Raw genomic sequence first — 18,033 nt, forward strand, 5'->3', positions numbered from 1 at the left:
GGAGTGAGTTTCTAGAAAGTTTTTTTTCTTTCTGTCTATTAGTACATAGTTAGTCCGGTGAGAAACAGCCCAGGGTTAGTGGTGTGCTCTTTGTGTGAGGTATGGCAACACCAGAGGTCCCAGATGTGGAAACTCTGAGACCTTCAGTCTCCCTGATACATCTGGACAAAGTGAATCGAGCCGCTGCTCCTTAAAGACCGTGTTAAGGAACTGGAACCGCAGCTGAATGACCTTTGGGTCATAGGGGAGAATGTGGAGGTGATAGATAGGAGCTACAGAGAGGTAGTCACTCCCTAAGTTGCCGGAGGCAGATACCTGGGGGACTGTCAGGAAAGCAAAAGGGAATAGGCTGCCAGTGCAGAGTACCCCTGTAGCTATTCCCCTCAATAATAAGTACCACATTGGGTCGACGACTGAGCAGTTGGAAGCTGCAGTGACCTGGTCTCTGGCGTTGAGTCTGGCTCTGTGGCTCAGAAGGGTAAGGGGGGAGAAGAAGAGTGCAGTAGTGACAGGGGAATCCATAGTTAGAGGAGCAGACAGGATATTCTGTGGCTTTGAAAAAGACACACAGATGGTATATTGCCTCCCAGGTGTCAGGTCAGGATGTCTCAGATCAGGTCCACAGCATTCTAAAGGGGGGGGGGGGCGGGTGGTAGGCATGGTACTTATTGGTACCAATGGTGTAGGTAGGAAAGGGGAGGAGGTTCTGAAGAGAGAATATAGGCTATTAGGTAGAAAGTTGAAAAGGAGGACCTCTAGGGTAGTAACCTCTGGATTGCTGCCTATGCCACATGTCAGTCAGGGTAAGAATAGAATGATTTGGCAAATGAATGTGTGACTGAGGAATTAGTGCAGGGGGCAGGGTTTCAGATTTCTGGATCATTGCTATCTTCTGGGGAAGGTATGACCTGTACAAAAAGGACAGGTTACAGCTGAACCTGAGGGAGACTAATATCCTTGTGCACAGGTTTGGTAGAGTTGTTGGGGAGGGTTTAAACTAATTTGGCAGGAGGATGGGGACTGAAGTGATAGGGCTGAGGTTGGTAGAGAAGCAAAGGCCATGTGTAGCAGGACGGTGAGGAACAACAGGCAGATGTCCTGAGCTCTTTTCAGTCAGTGGGATGAGATGAAGTGTAACATGGAGGAAAAATAGAAAAGGGTAATGAGCACAGGACTGAAGGTGTTATATTTGAATGCACACGTATGTGGAATATGGTAGAAGATCTTGTAGCCCAGATAGAGCAGTTATGACGTTGTGGGCATCACTGAGTCATACTGAAAGGGATGGGGGTAGGTTGAGGGTGTGAGTGGTTCTGTTGGTAAAAACTGAAATGAAATCTTTAGAAAGAGGCAACAATCGGAAGATGTAGAATATCTTTGGGTATAGTTAAGAAACTGCGAGGGTAAAAAGACCCTTATAGGACTTATATACAGGCCTCAAAACAGTAGCCAAGATGTGAGCTAAAATTACAAAGGGAAATAGAAAATGATGTCAAAAGGGCAATGTTACTATAGTCATAGGAGATTTCAATATGCAGGATTCAAGATTCAAGTGCATTTATTATCTAAGAATGTGTAAATTATACAACCTTGAGATTTGCTTGCTCACAGGAAGCCACAAAGCAAGAAACCCAAAAGAATCCAATTTAAAGAAAAAAAAGAATTAAAAAAAATAAAAGACCAACACCTGATGTGCAAGAGAAAGAAAAAAAACAAATCATGCAAACAATTGAAGCCAACAACAGCATTCCAAACTAAAACTGAGTCCTCAGATCCGAACCCCGAAGCAGCCCAGAGTAGGCCCAAAGCCTCGCTTATCAGTTCATCATATTAGCGGGCACGGAGCACAGCAGACGGGGCGGTCTTCATAGCCACAGCGTCACGGAGGTGACCATCACAGAGAATGAAGGAAGTCAGCTCTTGTTCCGACCGAGACCCTGTCTTTTCAGTCTATCTGGGCTGGCATTTAAATTGACCCAACAACGGAACAGTAAAAGTCTCTGCACCCTGGAGAGAGGAGTGAACATCACTGAGAACAAGCGAAATCATCTCTCGCCTCTGATCCGGGCCAATGCTTAAATTGTCTAAATGGTGCATTGCACCTTACACTAGGACCCCGGGCACCGGATTTAGACCACACTGCCCAGCAACTCGCTCTGGGCCCAGGTTCTGTCGCGCAGCTTGAAGCTGCTCTCAAGCTCTTCAAGTCAGCTCAGCGACTAGAGCAATCCAACCTCGCTCCAGGCCAGTTGAATGAGCAAAGGAACTTCTTCACCCAGGCCCCGACCTCTTTTGGCACCCAGAGCGGTCCAACCTCACTCCCGGGCTGGCTGTACGAGCATTGGAACTCCAACTGCAACAATTCTGCAACAAACCACCTTGGCTCATTCTCTGAACTCGCCTCACCATCACTCACTCCTTCACTGTTTGTGGAGATAAGCTAACATAATTAATATCCCAGTAGATTGGAAATATTAGGTTGGTACTAGATCCAAAGAAGGGAACTTGTAAAATGCCTACAAGTTGGATTTTTCAAGCAGTTCTGGATTGGGTGTTGTGCATTGAACCTGATTTGATTTGGGAACTTAAGGTAAAAGAGCCCTTCAGAGACGGTGATCATAATATTATAGAATTCACCCTGCAGTTTGAGGGGGAGAAGCTAAAGACAGATGTATCAGCATTACAATGCAGTAAATGGAATTACAGAGGCATGAGAGAGGAGGCGGCCAAAGTTGATTGGAAGATGATACTAGCAGGGTTGACAGCAGAACAGTAATGGCTGGAGTTTCTGGGAGCAATTCGGAAGGCATTGGATCGATTTATCCTAAAGAAGAAGATTTCTAAAGGGAGGATGATACAACCGTCGATGACAAGGGAAATCAAAAACAGCATAAAAGCCAAAGAGACTGTTTGTTGGCTTTTGCACGTTAGTTGTTTATTCATCCTTTTGGGTGCAGCCTTTCATTGATTCTACCATGTTTCATGGATTTACTGAATGTGCCCGCAAGAAAATACATCTCAGTATTGTATATGGTGACATATATGTACTTCGATAATAAATTTACTTTGAACTGTGATATCATATAGCAAAAATTAGTGTGAAGGTTTTAAAAACCAACAGAAGGCAACAAAAAGGTATAAGATGAAAAATGATGGCAAGCTAGTGAATAATATAAAAGAGGACACTAACGGTTTTTTCACATATATAAAGAGTAAAAGAGAGGCAAGAGTAGAATTCAGAGTGGAATTGATGCTGGAGAGGTAGTAATGGGGAACAAGGAAATGTCGGATGAACTTAATAAATATTTTCCATCAGTCTTCATTGTGGAAGACCCTATCAGCATGCCAGAAATTGGAGATGTCAGGGGGAAGAAATGCTATTACTAAACAGAAGGTGCTTGGGGAGCTGAAAGATCTGAAGGTAGATAAGTCACCTGGACCAAATGAACTACACCCCAGGATTCTGAAAGAGGTATTTGAAGAATTGTGGAGGCATTAGTAATGATCTTTGAAGAATCACTTGATTCTGGAATGGTTCTGGAGGACGAGAAAATTGCAAATGTTACTGCACTCTTTAAGAAGGGAGAGGGCCAAAAGAAACGAAATTATAGGCCTGTCAGCCTCACTTCAGTGGTTGAGAAGATGTTGGAATCCATTATTAAGAATGATGTTTCAGAGTACTTATAGACACATAATAAAATAGGCCAAAGGCAGCATAGTTTCCTTGAGTGGAAATCTTGCCTGACAAATCTGATAGAATTCTTTGAGGGAATAACAAGCATGATAGACAAAGGAGAGTCTCTCAATCTTTTCAATGACTTTAGGTTCCCTGGCCCAAGTTGTCTCATTTTCATGATGGATGTCCAGTCCCTATGCACCTCCATCTCTCATCAGGAAGGCCTTACAGCTCTCCGCCTCTTTCTCAACAATAGACCCAACCAGTTCCCCTCCACCACCACTCTCCTCTGTCTGGTGGAACTGGTCCTCACTCTCAATAATTTCTCCTTTGGCTCCTCACACTGCCTTCAAACCAAAGGCATAGCCATGGGCACTCATATGCCTGTCTTTTTGTCAGCTACATGGAACAGTCTGTGTTCCAAGCCTACACTGGTACCACTCCCCAACTCTTCCTACACTACATCAATGACTGCATTGGTGCTGCTTCCTGCATCTATACTAAGCTCATCGACTTCATCAACTTTGCCTCCATCTACCATCCTGTCCTTAAACTTACTTGGTCCATTTCTGACACTTCCCTCCCCTTTTACAATCTCACTGTCTCTAACTCTGGAGACAGTCTATCCACCAATATCTTTTTCTCACAGCTACATGGACTAAACTTCTTCCCAACCTGGCACTTTCAAAATGCCATCCACTTCTCTTAGTTCCTCCGTCTCTGCTGCATCTGCTCTCAGGATGAGGCTTTTCATTCCAAAACAATGGAATGTCCTCCTTCAAGAAAGAGACTTCCCTTCCTCCACTACCAACGCTGCCCTCACCCGCATCTCTTCCATTTCGCACATATCTACCATCACCCCATCCTCCCACCACCATACCAGGGATAGGATCCCTCTTGCCCTCACCTGCCACCCTATTAGCCATCGGGTCCAGCACATAATTCTCCCCAACTTCCGCCATCTCCAACGGGATCCCACCATCAAGCACATCTTTCCCTCTCCGCCACATTTCCACTTTCTCCAGGGATTGCTCCCTACACGACTCCCTTGTCCATTTGTCCCTCCCCACTGATCTCTCTCCTGGTACTTATCCTTGCAAGCGGAACAAGGGCCACACCTGCCCCTACGCCTCCTCCCTCACTACCATTCAGGGTCCCAGACCGTCCTTCCAGGTGAGGCAATACTTCACCTGCGAGTCAGTTCAGGTTATCTACTGTATCCAGTGCTCCCGGTGTGGCCTCCAGCATATCGATGAGACCCTACGCACATTGGAAGACTGCTTCACCGAGCACTTTCACTCTATCCACCAGAAAAAATGGGATCTCCCAGTGGCCACCCATTTCAATTCAACTTCCCATTCCCATTCCAACATGCCAGTTCATGGCTTCCTGAGGCCACGCTCAGATTGGAGGAGCAACATCTTATATTCTGTCTGGGTAGCCTCCATCTGATAGCAGGAACATTCGATTTCTCGAACATCCAGTGACATCCCACCCTCTCACTTCTTTTCACCATTTCCCATTCCTGTTTTACTCTCTCACCTTTTTCATTGCCTGCCAATCACCCCCCGCCCCCACCACCACTGGTGCTCCTTCTTCTTCCCTTTCTTCCGTGGTCTTCTACCCTCTTCTATCAGATTCCTCCTCCTCCAGCCCATAATCTCTTTCACTGATCAACGTCCCAGTTCTTTACTTCACTCTTTCTGGTTTCACCTATCACCTACCACCTTGTACTTTTTCCTCCCCTCCCCCCACCTTCTTATTCTGACCTCATCAGTTTTTCCAGTCCTGATGAAATGTCAACTGTTCATTCCTCTCCATACATGCTGTATGGCCTGCCGAGTTCTCCACCACTGTGTGTGTGTTGTCTTGGATTTCTAGCATCTGCAGATTTTCTCATGTTTGTGAGTCTGTAGATGCTGTTTACTTGGATTTTCAAAAGGCCTTTGACTAGGTGCCACGTGAGGCTGCTTCACAAGTTAAGAGCCCATGGTATTACAGGAAAGATACTACCATGGATAGAAGATTGGCTGATTGGCAGGAGGCAAAGTTTGGGATTAAATGGGACCTTTTTTGATTGGCTGCTGGTGTCTAGCCGGTGTTCCACAGGTGTTGTTGTTGGGACTGCTTCTTTTCATGTTAGATGTCAATGGTTTGGATAATGGAATTAATGGCTCTGTGGCCAAGTTTGGAGACAATATAAAGATATTGTAATTGAAGGGTCAGGTAGTGCTGGGGAAGCAGGGAATCTGCAGAAGAACTTAGACAGATTGAGAGAATGGGCAAAGAAGTGAGATGGAATATAATGTAGGGAAGTGTATGGTCATGCATTTTGGTGCAAGGTATAAAGGGAAAGGCTATTTTCTAAATGGAGAAAAAATTAAAAAATCAGAGGTGCAAAGGGACTTGGGAGTCCTCATGCAGAATTCCTTAAAGGTTAACTTGCAGGTTGCATAATTGGTAAGGAAGACAAATGCAATGTAAGGACGTTAAGCTGATGCTTCGTAAGGCATTGGTCAGACCACATGGAGTATTGTGAGAAGTTTTGTGTCTCCTATCTAAGAAATAATGTCTTGACATTAGAGAAGGTCCAGAAAAGGTTCACAAGAATTATTCTGGGAATTAAAGGAATGCCTGATGGCTCTGCATCTGTACTCACGACAGTTTAGAAGAATGGGGGGGGGGGGATCTTATTGGAACCTACCAAATATAGAAAGGCCTAGGTAGAGTGTATGTAGAGAGGATGATTCCTATAACAGAGTAGTCTTAGACCAGAGGCCACTGCCTCAGAATGGAGGGACATCTATTCAGAACAGAGATGAAGAGGAATTTATTATACCATAGAGTATAGAATCTGTGGAATTCATTGCCACAGACGGTTGTGGAGGCTAAGTCATGGGTATATTTAAAGTGGACATTGATAGGTTCTTGATTAGTCCGGGCATCAAAGGTTAAGAAGGCAGGAAAATGGAATTGAGAGGGAGAATAAATCAGGCATAATGGAATGGTAGATCAGACTCGATGGACTGAGTGCACTAATTCTGCTTCTATGTTTTATGGTCTATTATGTCAGATTTAAAAATTAGATCCTGATGCTGAAATCACTCATTAAGACTATCCCTAAAATTCACAATGAGCAATGTTTTAGTCACCCATCTTGCAAACAGAGGCCATGCTCTTTTCTTGCTGCTGCCATCAAGAAGGAGGTACAGCAGGTCCCACACTATCAAGTTCAGGAACAGCTATTACCCTTCAACCATCAGGCTCCTGAACCATCATGGACAAGTTTACTCACCTCAACAATGAACTAATTCACTTTCAAGGATTCTACAACTTAAGTTCTCAGTATTATTTATTAATTTGTTATTATTTGTTTTTTTTTTGTATTTGTAAAGTTTGTCATTGTTCACACATTGGTTGTTTGTCTGACTTTTTGTGTAGTTTTTCATTGATTCTATTGTATTTTTTGCTCTACTGGGAATGCCTGCAAGAAAATGAATCACGGGGTAGTATATGGTGACATGTACATACTTTGATAATAAATTTAATTTGAACTTTAATTCTTTAGCTTGTTATTAATTTCTGATTATGTCCCTGCAGTGTGCCATGAAATGTTTTATTGTATTAATAATACTAACTAAACGTAAGAGATTGTTAGTAGTTAAAAGGAGGACAGGAATCCTTTAAATGAAGCAGCTGTTTCATGGAGGGTTCTCTAGGGAACATTGGAGATAGGAGTTGATGACTCAGACACCTTCCTTGTACAGCTTACTAAGAAACTACTTCTATTGCTTGTTTCTTTGTTCAGAAGGGAATTTGGATAGTGATGCTGAGGAAAGGTATGGAATCAAATGATTCACAGAGTATTTTGGGGGTATATTTTGGAGGATATTTCTGTGCCTCACTCTGGCAGAAGGTGAATAAGATATTTGCAGATTTAATTAACCCAAGATGACATTTGAATCTTTTATCAATACCAATACTTAAAGCTGCCTGCTTCTAACTCCATAGCATGATCTAACTCCCCTGCTGCAGCTCATGTGCTGCGGAAACCATTACTTACTTACTGCCCATTTCACCTGCTGGCATTTAGGACAGTGATGAAGGTCCTTCACCTTTGTCTGTCCCTCCATTGCTATTTCCATAACAGTTTTGTTTGACCAGTCATGGTTGTTAGCCCTGAATTGAACCCCCAAATCTGGAGGACTGGTGGGCTACTCTTAGCATGACCTCTACCCTTTGACCTGTTTGGCATGGGTGACCCTACCAAGAGCCAAAGCATAAAGCCCTGATTCCAGCCAGCATGGGTTTCTGGGTCATTAAGGCGTGCAAGCCTCCAAACTATGCCAGGATTGGAGTCTTCTTGGAGGGCTGAAACCATTATCCATTGTTATATTGCCTGCAAGCTGAACTATTATAGTGCACTCCAGGCTGGTTTCATATTCTACTTGATGTAAAATTGAGCTCATCCATATCTCTGCCACTGAATTTAAACTCACGTCAGATCTTTGTTACCCCTCACTGCTAGGTTTTCTCATGTATATTGGCTCCAGTTTAAATGAAGCTATAACAAAAAAATTCTTAATCCTTTTTTCAAATCCCTTCATGGGATCCTCCCCAATATCTCGCTCCTACCACCACTTTTTCTCTGTATCTTCTTTCGCCCTGTAACCCTTCAACATCTCTGCACTGCTCTAATTCTGTCTTCTAAATCAAGTTGTATGTTGCCTTTTATTATAAGGCATCTGAGTAGAGAAATAAGAAAGTTATATTGAAGTTGTAGAGTACTTAAATGAGATTGCACTTCAGAAATGTTTTAGTCACTCCACAAGTACTTGTTTGCCCTGGTGATGGAGATTTACTGGACTGGTTCAAGGATTGGCAGGACTTCTGTAAGAGAGTGGTTGCATCATAGCCTAGTACAGGAACACCAATATCCTTAAAGCAGAAAAACTACAGAAAAGGAGTGGATATAGTGCAGTCCATCACTGGCGAAGCCCTCTCCACCACTGAGCAAGATCTTATGTCACAGGAAAGCAGCATCCATTTTCAAGGGCCCCCACCATCTAGGCCATGCTTTCTTCTCATTGCTGCCATTGGAGGGAGGTACGGGAGCCTCAAGTCCCATGCCACCAGGAACAGTTATGACCACCACCAGCCACCCCAGCAATCAGGCTCTTGAACCAGAGGGGAGAACTTCACTCAGCCCAACACTGAGCTGATTCCACAACCTATGAACTCACTTCTAAGGACTCAACAACTCATGTAGTTAATATTTATTGCGTGCTTGCTTATTTATTTATATACTTGTTTTTTTTTGTATTTGCACAGTTTGTCGTCTTTTGCACATTGGTTATTTGCCCATCTCTGTTGTTTGCAATTTTTCATCATTCTTTTATGTTTCTTTCTACTTACTACAAATGCATACAAGAAAATGAATCTCAGGGTATTATATGGTGACATATATATACTTTGATAATGTACTTTGAACTTTTAAACCTTGAGGGACTGAAAGGATTGGAGTTATGTTCTCAGAAGTTGAATCGAAGAGATCTCGTTGAAGCTTGCAGATTCTTGGGCAGCATTCAGGCAGGATTGCACGTTTGAGGAGCCTAGTGCCAGGAAGCATATATTGAGAATAAGGGGTCAGCCTTACATGGCTGAGGTGAGGCGAAATGTCTTTATACAGAAGGCAGTGAATTTGGAATTATCTACTCCAGAGGGCTTGTGTTTCTTCTTAATAAAGATAGACAGATTACCGAATTAAGGGAAATGAGTGCTGAATACTGGCACGGAGGTAAAAGATTAGCCATGATCTTAATTGATGGTAAAGCAAGCTACAAGGCCTGAATAGTCTACTTCGCCCTGCTTTCAGTGTTTCTGTGTTAATTGGAGGCGGGATGGAAGGTAACACGGGTAATCAGGCGAAGTTTGCCTGCTCTTTGAGAACGCTTCAATCTGACAGATATTATGCACACATCTTCAAACATGCCTGTTCTATGTGAGCACCATGATTATTAGAGGGATTTAGTACTCATGACCCTGACATCCATTGCAAAAGACAAGGTCCACCCCTGCGTACCGCCTTCTCTTGGGAGAGCAATAGATGCCAAGCCTCTTGTAAATTGTGAGAGAGGTGATTGGAATGATCCGTACCTCCCTCCAAAGATGCAGTGAGCAGTTGGCTCTGTGCTACCAGACAGATGCTGTTAGGCGGGGCTGACTTCATTATACTCACTGTCCTGTCCAGCTTGAACAACCAAACTGCTCCAATGATCTTGTCATTCAGATCTTACTTTGGAGGAGCACTGAAATAGGTTATAGACTGGTATGAATAGTCATTTTTCCTGGAAAGTGGTACTGCACATCAGGAGCATGTTTGCATTTTGCAGTTATTTATTGGAGAAAGACTGCACATTTTCCTATAGATTTGTTTACTCAGGTAATGATTACTTGCATATTGCAGAACATGGAAAGTTACAGCACAGTACAGGCCCTTTGGCCCACATGTTGTCCTCACCTTTTAACCTACTCTAAGATCAATCTCACCCTTCTCTCCCACGTAGAACTCCATTTTGTTTTCATCCATGTGAAAGAGTCTCTTAAATGTTCCTATTGTAATTGCATCTACCACCACCCCTGGCAGCGAATTCCAACCACCCATCATTTTCTGTGTAAAAAACACTTACCGCTGACATCCCATCTATACTTTCCTCCAACCTTCTTAAAATGATGCCCCCTTGTATTGGCCATTTCCACCCTGGGGAAAAGTCTCTGGCTATCTACTGGATCTGTGCCTCATTTGTTGAAAACCACAAAGGAGAATGAAACTATCTTGTGGCAGAAGAGCTATTTTTTATTGTTCATTTACAAGTGAGGAGAAGGGTAAGGTTGTGATGTAGTAAGTTAAATAGAGGAAACCATTCTTGAGACAACTTGTCCTCTGATATACTTGTACTAAACAGAATAACAGCCTCAAGAAACAATTGTAACAGGGAGTCTAATGACCCCTTGCTACCCTGGCCATGAAACCCACAGTGATAGAATTATGAAGTGTCCTGCAAGCCACTATTATCCACAACATCCAATTTGTAATATCCTTAACCGACCTGTTCAGTTTTTATCATCACCTATTAGAAAGTTTCCTGTACTGTTCAAGCTGCTTTGAGCGCCATCAATGTTCAAAACAGCAGGAATTAGATTTTGCCAGCCAAAAACCATCCACTAATTTGTTTGATGATGGCTTCAGGGCTGTCTGTGGAATCAAGTAGAATTATTTGGTGCTGTTTCATGAGGGAATGCAATATCTTTCTATTTGTGTAGTTGAGTTCTGTCCTTTGGGCACTCTTACGCTAGTGGATGCTGTTAACTATTATAATAAGTCAACTGCTCCTCTTTTTCTGGCTGTCTGAAATCTCAGGGGTTATGTATCAAGCTTCTCTTGTGCAAAGAACAATCCTATGTTACTTGAATAGTTTCTGGATAATCTTAGATATCCCAGAACTGCCAGAAATGAACTTCTACTATAAAGTGATGATGGAGACTCTTGCAAGGGGAGATAAGTGAAAGATTATTATACCGAAAATTATTATACTGAATTCCATGAAAGTGATTCATTAAAAGAAATTATTAGGGGATCTAATATTTAGATACGTTCCATACTTCTTCATTAGGGGATCTATATTCTACACAGGGAAAATTTTAACATTGCATTTCAATTACATGTGAACCATTCCTCCCCCTGGAAAGGGCAGTTGGTTTCATGTTTGTGTTATTTTCATTTTACCTACAGCTTTGTTTTATCTGTATTCAAAACAAATTTGAATGATTGCTTTGATTAATTAATGAGTTCATCGTGTCACATGTACTGAGGTACATTTAAAAACTTGTATACTATCGATACAAATCAATTCATCACTGCAGTTTATTGAACTCGTGCAAGGAAAAACAGTAACAGTGTGCAGAATAAAGTTTTATAGTACAAAGAAAGTACAGGCCATGTGGACAGTAAGAAGTACATCATGAAAAGGTAGATTGTGAGGTCTTGAGTCCATTTTATTGCTTTAGGAAACTATTCAATTGGTTTAATGCATTACTCTTATGGAATTCATAATAATAATTTTCCTTTTGTCAGTGTCTTCAGCAACGTTCCATACTTCTTCATTAAGCAACAGGGGGAACATGGCCTCTAGCTTATCTTGCTTCATATGAAGGAGACAGTTTGATTCCTTTAAATATTTCAACAGATGCGTGGTCTGGCATTTCATGATGTAAGGAAATGTGTGTGAAAACACAAGAATGCAGAGTACAGCTGCATCAGCAATCACTAATCATTTCATGTTTAAGCAGTGTACACCAGAATATATCAGCTGTTGTAAGGGGAGCTCACCATTTGAAAGAACCTTAAAAGTAGCTTGAGATGGAGAGAAAACCACATTGAGACAAGATACTGAAATTAGTTCATGATTAGCATGGTTACAGGAGCATCATTTAAATGTCCTAAGAAGATTGCTTCTATTTTTTTGAAGCTGGTTTCATATTGCTTTTCAGAAATAATTATTTGAAAGGAAATAAGGTGAATTAGAGTTGAATCGGGAATAGAAAGAGCAATAAAGTGAGAGTAAAACAAAATAAAGAACTGCAACATTCAGAAAGAGATAAACCGACTGTACCCATTGTTTTCCTCTTCTCAGAGATATGAACTGCTACTGTGGATATTAAATCACTCACTGCCCTAACTTTCCACAATAGTTAAATGTGTAATTAAAACACAAATGTAACAATTTCATGAAACTCATGGGAGTTCGATGGCAAGCTATTGGTTTCTTGATGCTTACAGTGAAAATTGGCAGCAATTTGTGATGGCTTGCCAATTATCCTGTATCTATCTATTCTTTGCCAAAATGATTGTACACTATAATCAGAGTGTGTACTAAGCTTACCATCGTTTGGTCAGTAAATTGTGGGTGAATTATCTAAATGGACCAGTGTGTAATACACGTGCATATACCAGTTATATGGGATTCATGCCACTAAAGATCTCATAGAATATTACAAATAGTTTTGCTTCTTGCTAACAGAATGAATTATATGCCATTTCAAATTGACTGTCGGCATAATTATGAAGTTACCCTCTTAGGAAGTCAAATCAACAAAATTGTATAAGTCAGAGAATGGTGTACTGGTGCAACTCACCTATCCTGACTCTCAGATGAAGAATGGTCCATATCAGAAGAAAAGGTTATTTAAAAAAAAATTGTCCTTGTTCATATTTGCTTAACGAGTGATAGCACTCTGCATTTCTTATTGCTCTCTATAGAACCATATGTCTGAGTCGAGCCATTTTCCATCACAATTTCAGTGACTTCAGATATAAGTTTATTGGTCATGTTGCAATTTGAAATATTGGATGCAAAATACAAAGTTAAATGTGTTCCATTTGGGTTGTTGTTCTGAACAGCTGCATCCTACTTTTTCTCTTGAAGTTATTGGGACTAATTTATCTCTACTGAGTAATATTCTTTCACTGAATATTGCCTACACTAGGCTTGTTTGACTCTTCTAATATGTTGATGTTTGCTCGATATCCATATTTTAGTAGAACATTTCTATCTAAATATGAAATTAATCTTGCAACAAACTTTCTAAATGCTGCACTTCACCGCAGAACCTGTTGAGGGCAGCAGAGGTTTTAATGGGGATGTTATTTGTTTCATTTATCTATAACTATAATCCTTTACCAACTTTAATTTATTACTAAACTTCTTTTTTTTCCTACCATTTGGTTCGTAGATAATTATCTTTATTTTCCATTCTGATTTAATGAGTTATTCATACACAATATTGAGTTTGAATGTCAGTTACTATTTTTTTTAAATATGGTTTCTACATATTGGAGAATACTGATTAATTATAGGCAAACATTTTCAAAATTCATTTGAAAATATTTCATTTTAATTTTTAATATACATTTTAAAGCTATATTTTAACTGCTTATTTTCTTTTGATTGAACAGATTATTTGCTTGTCTAAATTAGCAGTGAATAATCTGATCCAAGACGACTGAATTGTCACCTCTTGCTAGTGGATTGCTTTGATAAGAATATCATGCATTACTTTTACTACTGGGAAATGCAATCCTGTGTGCAAAACTATTAAGTGTATTTGCTTCTGCTAAACACAAATTACATTAATCTGCTAAAGCTTTCTTTTTTGTTACATTTTTAAATATGTTGATAGATTAAATTAAATAATGATCTTAACAAAATTGAAATCTAGAAGTATTTTACTTGATATTCATGTGTACAATTGACACTTGGTAAATACATTGAAGCTCAATCTTGCTGTGGCTTGCTGTGGCTTGCTGTCTAATAATGATTATAATTAGTTATTGTTTTCAATAAAATTTGGAACTGAAATTTCAGCCTGCTTCACTGCTGAAACCATGTAGCATATACCCTAGAAAATCCTTGCTAATGAGATTTGATAACAGAATAATTATTTTAGCAAAACATTCAAATATTTTAATTTGGAATAATTACAAATACTACAATCAATATGGACAATTGATGAGATCACCATTGGTGTTTCTGAGCTTTTCCAGTTGGAGCACTGGTTGGAGTTTGGCTTTGAACGCAATTGATCATAGTTTAAACTCGGTATGTTTAAGCTTATTATTTTACATTTTAAAGTTCTAATTGCGTTATTTCTTCCTTTTTAGTCTATGGTCACAACATGAAAAGCAGCAATGATTTTGTTGGTCGGATTGTCATTGGGCAGTACTCTACGGGTGCGCCCGAGTCCAATCACTGGCGTCGGCTTCTGAACCTACACCGGACCTCATCTGAGCAATGGCATAGCCTGCGTTCACGTGCTGAGTGTGACCGTGTATCGTCAGCATCACTGGAAGTAACGTGATGGAGCCACCTCACCTACTCCCACCAGGGTGAAGCTTGCTGTTGTTACTACCGGATGGATAAAGAAAAGGCAGTATCAGGTCACACAGCTTGACAAAGAGAAATAAAAGCTTCTATGCGGCATTAAACAAATGTATTAGTAAATTAATTTTTGAAGTGCTAAAAAATGATTTGTAATGGCCCATATTGTTAACATACTGTCATAAGCCAGTAGTGCAAGAAATAACTTTAAGGTGAACGTGGCTGTCCCTATTGTACATTTAAAAAGATCAGTATGAGCTTACTTAGTGTAAGTAGTGAACTAGCTTAGATTTGAATTTTCTTGATGGGGGCTCATAATTGTGGAAGCCATTAATATCTGAAGGATTACTGTTGTGTGGATATGACTATATTATCTCTAGTGCTGTATTTCTTTCCACCATGCTTATCAATAATCAGAAGCTGCTATCAATAGATTATTGATATATTAGATAGATATTTGAGCACATTATTGTTGTAATGATGAGCTGAGATTCATAGAACTGTTGCATAAATTGTGCAGAGCAGCTGTGAGCACTTGTATTCCTAATGTCAGGACTTCCTGCTATTAATATTTTGGTAGAATAATATATTGAGGCAATGTATTTACAGAGTCTTGTGTGTTGGGTATATGGTATTTGAGTCTTTAATTGAAAGATGTATGGATATAATTCTAATTATGCAGTCAGAAGGTTGCTAGTAATAAACTATTGACATCTCTGTTTTAATAGATGCTTCATTGCAAATTTAGAGCATATTGTTTCGGTTCAGAGTGTATATGCCCAATAAAGCAAATGTAGAGGTGTAATGCATTCATCTTGTTGTGCATTTCTGATGATCAAGTTCGTTGATATTGACCCAAGTTATAAATAACATGATGAAGCAGAAGTCAACGATACATGCATCTGTTATGCTTAAAGGAAGAAATGGTTCGTTTATACATGGATATCACAGATACTTGTTCTCTGTTTTGTTATAAATGTACTGTACTTGCATTTGATGGGCTGAGACTGAGGATTAATCACAAAATCTTTCTATTTACAATATATTGTTTGTTGATCACTTGAATGTATTTATCTGAAGTCAAACTGTAGAGAGTACTTTAAAAGTGAATGAATCCAAAAGTAGTTTTAACTAATATATTTTGAAATGAAAAGATGTTGCCCATCTTTTAATGTGTGTATGTGTTTATGCATATGTATGTGATGTGACAAATATATTAATTCATTAAATTAAATTCAACCCATGTTAAGTTAACAGAGAAAGAAATGTCATTTAAAATTGACAAATTTGGTAAAGTTGCTGATTCTGAGAAGGGTTGTCTGACTGCAGAGTGATCTCAGTGATGTGGGAAAAGCATCATATATGACATGTTCGAGGAACACAGCAGGTCAGGCAGCATCTATGGAGACGAATAAAGAGCTGGTGTTTCAGGCTAAGTACTCCAGATTTTCTGCATCTGCAGAATCTCTTGAGTCTATGACAGGCAGATGAAATGAGATGTGAAGTGATGCATTTTAGGAGGACTAATCAGGATAGGATATGCACATTGAATGATAGGACTGCATAAAGTACTGAGGGCCAAGAAGTTGGCAGTACAGATAAAAATAGGTGATTAAAAAGGCAAATGACTTGATTAACTGGGGCACAGAATTTAAGCAGGGAAATTATGGGACAACTTTATGAAAATTAGTTAGGCCTGAGCTGTGAAGACCTCCAAGTTATTCGAAGGTGGGCTGGAGAAGGTGCAGATGTTACCTGGGATGGGGTATTTCAGCTTGATAGATTGGGTTTGTCCTCCTTGTAGTGGAGACAGAGAGGGGGCCTAACCTAATACGTCAAAGTTACAAGGGGCACAGGCAGGCTAGATCGTGAGACACTTTACATATAGAACAGATGACTAAAACCAGAGGGAAGAGGTTTCTGATGAGGGTTGGGTGTTTTGCATAAGTTTTGAGGAACAATTCTCCAGGTGGGTAAGCTCTGGGATCTCTACGGCAACCGACCTTGTATCAGCAGTGGAGTGGGGAGTGGGGAGGAAGTAGGGACAGGGGTGATGCATGAGCAAGGGAATTTACGTAACCTACTAATTAATAGTGGCAGAGCTTTGTACATTTGTCTGACATTTAATGCTTTTAATAGAGATATAAACCAGAAAGACACTTCTGGTAGTCCTGTTCAGGCATTCATTTTCGTATTTGGCATGGTAAAAATTTAATCTACTTGGTCAAAGTGAGGATATGGGGCATTTGAAGTCCTTAGATCCCTGAATTTTGGATTCTAAAAACAGAGGTGGCAAATTTAATTGCTTTACTTAAAGTAATAGAAATAAAAAAATGTTACAGTTGAAAAACAAGCGATATAAGCAAAAATCTTTCTGCAGATACAAATAGGTCACTTGGTGACCAAGATTGTGCACTGCCAAGAGTGAGGTACAGCCATAATCATTCACAGTAACTGGAAGCATTCAACAATTATTTGAATTGTAGCTTCACGTGAGCTTTATCAAATAAAATTTCAAATCAGTCCTCATAAGAGGTCAAAGAAGCGGGTGTTATGGAGTGTCTACAGGGCCAAAAAGTGTCAGGCCTTCACAGACACCTTCCAGTCTCAATCCAGCTGACAGGAGTCACCTGCCACTTGTTTCCAGCTCATCACCTGCAGCCTATTTAAGCCCAGCTCTCATCAACAGTCCTGATTCACCCATCGAACCAGCCAGCCTTGTTGTTTTAAGTACCATTCTCTATGGTTTTTATGGCCCCTCATGGCTTGTTATTTTGTGACTTATTGATAAAGTGGTCGCTCACTGCTAAACCATCCTTGCTGCTTTGCATCTGGGTCAAGCCTCCTCTGCATTTCCTGACAGAAAAGGAGGCAGAAGAGTGGAAAAGTTTTGAATCCTGGGTCCTTAAAGGCTGAAGCCACAGTCTTGTAATTTATCCCCATGATTCAACATCGTTCAAGACTGCTGTGCCAAAATGGAAAGCATTCTACCTGGTTTTTATCTGGCAATCATGTTGTGACTTTACTCTATCTACTTTTTTTTTTAAACTCCTTTGTTGATGTCAGTGAAGACAAAAAACAACAGGGAAGAAGAATAGTGGAGTACAGAGACCAAGTGCCTGATAATACTGAGGGCAGACATTGCTAACTCCCACTGAGTAGGCACTCATACTCTTCCAAGACTCATGAAAATCAATTTATGGTCTTTTCATCTGGAATGTTCGTCTCTAGCTTTGTCTTGTACTATCTTCTGAAACAGTAACAGATGGATGCATTCTTTGCCCAGTTGAACCCTATGGTGTCAAGCTGTGTTCTGTGTACTTTCATTTGCTGCCTTACCACCCCCCACCCTCCCTGAGTTCCTCCAACATTTTGTTTGTGTTATTTTGGATTTCCAGCATCTGCAGAATCTCTTGTTTT

General features: G+C 40.4%; 1 protein-coding gene across 2 annotated transcripts in view; it reads left to right on the forward strand.

Annotated features, from left to right (window-relative positions):
* The window catches only part of syt17 (synaptotagmin XVII), a 52,974-nt gene extending 37,127 nt beyond the window's left edge, over positions 1 to 15,847 (forward strand). For both annotated transcript variants that reach the window (XM_063057456.1, XM_063057455.1), the window contains one exon: positions 14,397 to 15,847. In XM_063057456.1, coding sequence (XP_062913526.1) covers positions 14,397 to 14,593 — 197 coding nt within the window. In that variant the 3' untranslated portion in view covers positions 14,594 to 15,847. The remainder of the gene's footprint in view (positions 1 to 14,396) is intronic.
* Positions 15,848 to 18,033: the final 2,186 nt, after the last annotated feature.

Source organism: Mobula hypostoma, chromosome 9, assembly GCF_963921235.1.
Source record: "Mobula hypostoma chromosome 9, sMobHyp1.1, whole genome shotgun sequence".
In the NCBI taxonomy this organism is placed as follows: Eukaryota; Metazoa; Chordata; class Chondrichthyes; order Myliobatiformes; family Myliobatidae; genus Mobula; species Mobula hypostoma.